We start from the raw sequence: 7,959 nt of genomic DNA on the forward strand, positions 1-7,959 counted from the left end.
TCAAAAGTCTTTGCCACGTCAGCAAATTTTTATGATATTAATGGCGACGGTTCTTTCCCCAACCCTAACAGCACAAAAAAATTAAATGAAGAAAATCAAAACTCGACGCTCAAGGAACAACTCCCCAAGTCACGATGTTAACCTACATAACCTAGATAACTGAAATGTCCCGTTCTTATTGATTAAAAACGTTCCATATTAATTGATTTCGTTGCGAGGTTTTGACCTCTATATGAGACGTTTTTCAAAGACTGCATTCATTTTAAAACAAACCATAACCTTTATTTCATCAATAAAGGTTTAAAAAGCTTTACGTAGATTATCAAATAATGATAATCTAAAATATCCTGTTTACACACAACCATTACATAATGGTTTACAATACAAATATGTTACAACAAAATAAGTTTCTTGAATGCAGTTTTTACACAATATCATACAAGCATGGACTCCAAATCTCGTCCTTATTTAAGTATGCGACAGCGGAAGCTCTTAATAATCACCTGAGAATAAACATGCTTAAAACGTCAACAAAAATGTTGGTGAGTTATAGGTTTAACCTATATATATCAAATCATAATAATAGACCACAAGATTTCATATTTCAATACACATCCCATACATAGAGATAAAAATCATTCATATGGTGAACACCTGGTAACCGACATTAACAAGATGCATATATATAAGAATATCCCCATCATTCCGGGACACCCTTCGGATATGATATAAATTTCGAAGTACTAAAGCATCCGGTACTTTGGATGGGGTTTGTTAGGCCCAATAGATCTATCTTTAGGATTCGCGTCAATTAGGGTGTCTGTTCCCTAATTCTTAGATTACCAGACTTAATAAAAAGAGGCATATTCGATTTCGATAATTCAACCATAGAATGTAGTTTCACGTACTTGTGTCTATTTTGTAAATCATTTATAAAACCTGCATGTATTCTCATCCCAAAAATATTAGATTTTAAAAGTGGGACTATAACTCACTTTCACGGATTTTTACTTCGTCGGGAAGTAAGACTTGGCCACTGGTTGATTCACGAACCTATAACAATATATACATATATATCAAAGTATGTTTAAAATATATTTACAACACTTTTAATATATTTTGATGTTTTAAGTTTATTAAGTCAGCTGTCCTCGTTAGTAACCTACAACTAGTTGTCCACAGTTAGATGTACAGAAATAAATCGATAAATATTATCTTGAATCAATCCACGACCCAGTGTATACGTATCTCAGTATTGATCATAACTCAAACTATATATATTTTGGAATCAACCTCAACCCTGTATAGCTAACTCCAACATTCACATATAGAGTGTCTATGGTTGTTCCGAAATATATATAGATGTGTCGACATGATAGGTCGAAACATTGTATACGTGTATATGGTATCTCAAGATTACATAATATACAATACAAGTTGATTAAGTTATGGTTGGAATAGATTTGTTACCAATTTTCACGTAGCTAAAATGAGAAAAATTATCCAATCTTGTTTTACCCATAACTTCTTCATTTTAAATCCATTTTGAGTGAATCAAATTGCTATGGTTTCATATTGAACTCTATTTTATGAATCTAAACAGAAAAAGTATAGGTTTATAGTCAGAAAAATAAGTTACAAGTCGTTTTTGTAAAGGTAGTCATTTCAGTCGAAAGAACGACGTCTAGATGACCATTTTAGAAAACATACTTCCACTTTGAGTTTAACCATAATTTTTGGATATAGTTTCATGTTCATAATAAAAATCATTTTCTCAGAATAACAACTTTTAAATCAAAGTTTATCATAGTTTTTAATTAACTAACCCAAAACAGCCCGCGGTGTTACTACGACGGCGTAAATCCGGTTTTACGGTGTTTTTCGTGTTTCCAGGTTTTAAATCATTAAGTTAGCATATCATATAGATATAGAACATGTGTTTAGTTTATTTTAAAAGTCAAGTTAGAAGGATTAACTTTTGTTTGCGAACAAGTTTAGAATTAACTAAACTATGTTCTAGTGATTACAAGTTTAAACCTTCGAATAAGATAGCTTTATATGTATGAATCGAATGATGTTATGAACGTCATTACTACCTTAAGTTCCTTGGATAAACCTACTTGAAAATAGAAAAATGGATCTAGCATCAACGGATCCTTGGATGGCTCGAAGTTCTTGAAGCAGAATCATGACACGAAAACAAGTTCAAGTAAGATCATCACTTGAAATAAGATTGTTATAGTTATAGAAATTGAACCAAAGTTTGAATATGATTATTACCTTGTATTAGAATGATAACCTACTATAAGAAACAAAGATTTCTTGAGGTTGGATGATCACCTTACAAGTATGGAAGTGAGCTAGCAAACTTGAAAGTATTCTTGATTTTATGTAACTAGAACTTGTAGAATATATGAAGAACACTTAGAACTTGAAGATAGAACTTGAGAGAGATCAATTAGATGAAGAAAATTGAAGAATGAAAGTGTTTGTAGGTGTTTTTGGTCGTTGGTGTATGGATTAGATATAAAGGATATGTAATTTTGTTTTCATGTAAATAAGTCATGAATGATTACTCATATTTTTGTAATTTTATGAGATATTTCATGCTAGTTGCCAAATGATGGTTCCCACATGTGTTAGGTGACTCACATGGGCTGCTAAGAGCTGATCATTGGAGTGTATATACCAATAGTACATATATCTAAAAGCTGTGTATTGTACGAGTACGAATACGGGTGCATACGAGTAGAATTGTTGATGAAACTGAACGATGATGTAATTGTAAGCATTTTTTTTAAATAGAAGTATTTTGATAAGTGTATTGAAGTCTTTCAAAAGTGTATAAATACATATTAAAACACTACATGTATATACATTTTAACTGAGTCGTTAAGTCATCGTTAGTCGTTACATGTAAGTGTTGTTTTGAAACCTTTAGGTTAACGATCTTGTTAAATGTTGTTAACCCAATGTTTATAATATCAAATGAGATTTTAAATTATTATATTATCATGATATTATCATGTATGAATATCTCTTAATATGATATATATACATTAAATGTCTTTACAACGATAATCGTTACATATATGTCTCGTTTAAAAATCATTAAGTTAGTAGTCTTGTTTTTACATATGTAGTTCATTGTTAATATATTTAATGATATGTTTACTTATCATAGTATCATGTTAACTATATATATATCCATATATATGTCATCATATAGTTTTTACAAGTTTTAACGTTCGTAAATCACCGGTCAACTTGGGTGGTCAATTGTCTATATGAAACATATTTCAATTAATCAAGTCTTAACAAGTTTGATTGCTTAACATGTTGGAAACATTTAATCATGTAAATATCAATCTCAATTAATATATATAAACATGGAAAAGTTCGGGTCACTACAATAACCAACAAACACCATCGACTTCCCCCAACTTAGTAAATGAATGTTTCAAAGATGTTCCTAATCCATCACCCAACTTTAGTAACCCAATCCACCAAGCCCAAGCCCAACCCGAGAACGATATATCCACTTATGGGCCCACCCCTGAAACACCTAACCCCGCAAGCCCACTAGAACCCTTAAACGAACTACTTGGCCTAGCAAATACATGCTTCGATTCAGACTCAACATCAGATCAAAACAGATGTTCACCTCCAGTCGTTGCTTCTGATCGACCCTCAAAACAATTAAGAGATAAAAAAAAAACCTCCAAAAGAAAAACCTTAAGTAAAAAGCCATCAGAATCCACCTGGTCATATATTAGGAGATGGAATCACTCTTCTAAGATCCTTAAAGCCAAATCTCAAGCGAGAAATCCAAACAGAAGGAAATTGTTTTCGAAGAGCAAATCTGTTTATAGTTCCATTCGAGGCAAAGGTATAAGTGCATACTCATTATCTAAAAATTCTCTGAATTGTGATGAGATTGGCGAAATCCTAGGCCTGTCGAGGAAAGTTGCAACCGCAAAAAATTGAGGTACCCTCTGTATCTTTTCAATCAATTTCGTGTTTTTTTTTTAATTTGTTAATTATGATGATTCTGTCACTTAACATAAGAGGACTAGGGTTAAAAGATAAAAATAAACTTAATTGGTTCAAAAAAGTTTGCTTTAACCAAAAACCGAATGTAATTGGACTACAGGAAACGAAAGTTGATAGTATATCAGAATAGTGGGTGGAAAGGATTTGGGGTAACAGTGATTTCAAATATGCTTTTAAAAAATCAAATGGCAACTCGGGGGGGGGGGGGGGGGGGGGGGGGGGGGCTTCTAACGGTTTGGGATCCTTATTTATTTACTGCTAACCGTGTTGTTTAACGAGACTCCTTTATTGCGATAAAAGGATTTTGGAAAGATGTAGGTACCGAGCTCATTTTAGTGAATACATACGGACCACAGAATGATACTGACAAAAAGAAAATGTGGCATGACCTCTCGAATATACTCAAGTATGATGGAGCTATGTGGGCTATTTTCGGGGATTTTAATGAAGTGAGATTCGAATCCGAAAGAAAGAATACCGATTTTTGCGAAAAAAGAGCCAAACTATTCAACGATTTCATTAAAGACAATTCATTGATTGATCTACCATTAGGAGGCAGAATTTATACGCGCATCAGCGACAACGGTAGAAAATTCAGCAAACTTGATAGATTTCTTGTTTCGGAGAATTTAATTCAGCAATGGCCTAATATTAATGTCATGGTTCTCGACAAGAAGCATACTGATCATTGCCCATTAATTCCAAAAGACGGGAACGTTGATTTTGGCCCTAAACCAGTTAAAGTCTTTGATGAATGGCTGAAACATAAAGATTCGTATGACATCATCAAATCAGCCTGGAACTTGAAGGTTAACAGTAATAGGCCTGATTGTATTTTTTGAGATAAATTGAAAAATGTCAAACAAGAACTTAGAAAATGGTATTCGACCTCAGAAGGCAAACTGAAAGCAGAAATAGAGGAGTTAATTAACACTGTGAATGATTGGGAAAGAAAAGCTGAGAATATAGATCTAAGTGAAGAACAACATGAGATTTGGTTAAAAGATCGTGAGTGTCTGTTGCAAAAAGAGAAAACACATTTCGAGATGCTTAAGCAAAAGGCAAGATTTAAATGGGCCCTAGAAGGGGATGAAAACAGCAAATTCTTTCATTCCTACATTCGCCGGAGGAACCAGAAAAACAACATCCATGGTGTCAATGTCGGTGGAGTTTGGACCACTAACCCTTCTTTTATTAAATCTGAAGCTTTTAATTTTTTTCAGGGTCTTTTCAAGAGAAGCACAACTGAATCCTGGATGCTTAATCAGTGGGATGGACCTACTCTAGAACCACACACGGTGGAAGCTTTAGAAGCCAAATTCACTGAATCAGAAGTCATTGATGCTATCAAAGGATGCGCAAAAACAAAGCACCAGGCCCGGATGGCTTCAATATCTTGTTCTACTCAAAATTCTGGGATATTATCAGGGATGATCTCTTGCATGCAATCAATTGGTTTTGGGAATCAGGTCAAATCTCTAACGGCAGTAATGCCTCCTTCATCACTCTCATTCCAAAGGTTAAGGATCCTCTAAACTTTTCTAATTATAGACCTATTAGTCTCATCGGGAGTTATTACAAAATCCTTTCAAAAATCCTTGCAAATAGAATCAGGAAGATAATACCGAGACTGATAGGTGATGAGCAAAGTGCCTTTATTTCTAATTGATATATTTTAGATGGCATTTTAATTGCACTTGAAACCATAGACGATCTCAAATCTAGAAACCAAAAAAGTTTTATTTTTAAAGTTGACTTTGAAAAAGCCTTTGATTGTCTTGATTGGGATTTTCTCGGGTCTATTATGAAATTTATGGGCTTTGGGAACAAATGGGCTAATTGGATCCTCTCGTGTTTAAATTCTACCTCGATTTTTGTTTTGGTTAATGGATCACCCACCGAGCAATTCTTTCCCAAAAGAGGCGTAAGGCAAGGAGACCCACTCTCTCCGTTCCTCTTTATCCTAGCGGGGGAAGGCCTAAACCAACTTTTAAAAACAGCAGCAAATAAAGGTCTGATTAAAGGTGTCGAGGTTGGAAATGATAAAGTCATCATTTCGCATCTTCAATATGCGGACGACACTATTATCTTCGGTAAATACAACAAAGTTGAAGTTAGAAACGTTCTAAAAATTCTTAAGTGTTTTGAAGACCTCTCGGGTCTCAAAATCAACCTTTGTAAAAGTAATGTGTTTGGAATAGGTACCTCATGTTCTGAACTAAGTAACATTGCCTCGTGGTTTGGGTGTAAAGAAGGTAATTTCCCTTTTAATTATCTAGGTTTACCAATTGGCGCGAATATAAAAATCCATAATAATTGGTCCCCCATTTTCGAAAAAGTCAATAAATGATTAGCCGATTGGAAAGCGAAAACGATCTCCTTTGGGGGAAGACTTACCCTCATTAAATCGGTTTTAAGAAGCCTCCCGTTATACTACTTTTCCCTTTTCAAAGCACCGATAAGTGTTATTAATGATCTTGAAGGACTGCGTCGTGACTTCTTTTGGGGGGACACCTCCGAAGACCGGAAAATGGCATGGGTAAATTGGAACCAAATTCTTCTACCTTATGAGTTGGGTGGCTTAAATGTGGGTTCTCTTAAACTAAAATTTTTTTCTCTTTTAACTAAATGGTGGTGGAGATTTCTCACTAACGAAAATGTTTTATGGGTTCGGGTCATTAAAAGTATTTATGGGCAAAGTGGGGGGTTGAGTTGCATTTCTCCGTTACCTGAAATTAAATTGAAAAAACTTTCGGGTCGTACTTGGACTAACATCATTAACCTTGATCAAACCCTAATCAAGTTAGGGTGTTATTTGTCTAATGCGTTTGTTAAAGATGTAGGTAATGGTTTGGACACTAGCTTTTGGAATGACGTTTGGATTCGAGACTCTCCTCTCAAAGTTGCTTACCCGAGGCTTTATCGTTTGGAAAAGAACAAGGATGCTACAGTTGCTGATCGCATATCTATAGTCTCTGATTCGGTTGTCTTCTCTTGGGATTGGAATGTCCGTCCCAGATCGCGAACCGAAGACGAATTGACTTCGCTAATTGATGATATTAATCGCCACAAATTCTCTGGAAATGCTAAAGCTTCATGGTCTTGGATTCACAATAGCAACGGACATTTTTCCACTGACTCTCTTATGCACCTGCTAATCACTCCCTCTCACCCAAATAGTATCTCTTCAAACCCGACGGACCTAAACCCTCTCATTCCACAAAAAATCGGGATTTTTATTTGGAGAGCAAAGCAAAACAGGCTCCCTGTTAGGGCCGAACTCGATAGAAGGGGAATTGACCTCCACTCAACAAGATGCCCTGTATGCGATGATGATATTGAAACACTTCAACATACGCTTCTCTCGTGCAAATTTTCCTCTGACATATGGGAAAGAATTAGAAGGTGGTGGAATCTTGACCATCTTAATCTCTCGTGTCTAATTGACCTGGCCAAATGCTCGAATCCTCACTTTAACACAACCTTAGGTGCTACTATAACAACCCTCACTTTTCGACTTCCGATTTCACTAAAATACCTAGAGTTGTTATATACGAATAAATTTAACGTTGACCGAATAAACGTACGCTTAAAATAAATAATATAATTATAAATATTATAAATAAGATTATGATATATAATATAACATAATTACATCAATGAATATATATATAATATTTATATTACTTTTGTTATTTAGTTAATAGAATATATAATTAACTAAATAATAAATAATATTATAACATTTATAAAACTAATAAAAACTATAAATTAATAATCATAAATTTTAATTTTTATAAAAACTAAATATAATAATAATTTTTATATAAAATTCGTATTTAATAATTAAACAAATATAGAAATAAAATGTTTAGAAATATATTAGACAATTTTTTTTTAGAATTT

General features: G+C 33.9%; 1 protein-coding gene across 1 annotated transcript; it reads left to right on the forward strand.

Moving 5' to 3' along the window:
- Window positions 1-4,430: 4,430 nt before the first annotated feature.
- On the forward strand, window positions 4,431-5,588 carry LOC139840832 (uncharacterized). The gene is made up of 2 exons (XM_071831076.1): window positions 4,431-4,869; window positions 4,921-5,588. The coding sequence occupies exons 1-2, from the start codon at window positions 4,431-4,433 to the stop codon at window positions 5,586-5,588; spliced, it is 1,107 nt and encodes a 368-aa protein (XP_071687177.1).
- The last annotated feature ends 2,371 nt before the right edge of the window (window positions 5,589-7,959 follow it).

This window comes from Rutidosis leptorrhynchoides, chromosome 4, assembly GCF_046630445.1.
Source record: "Rutidosis leptorrhynchoides isolate AG116_Rl617_1_P2 chromosome 4, CSIRO_AGI_Rlap_v1, whole genome shotgun sequence".
Lineage (NCBI taxonomy): Eukaryota > Viridiplantae > Streptophyta > Magnoliopsida > Asterales > Asteraceae > Rutidosis > Rutidosis leptorrhynchoides.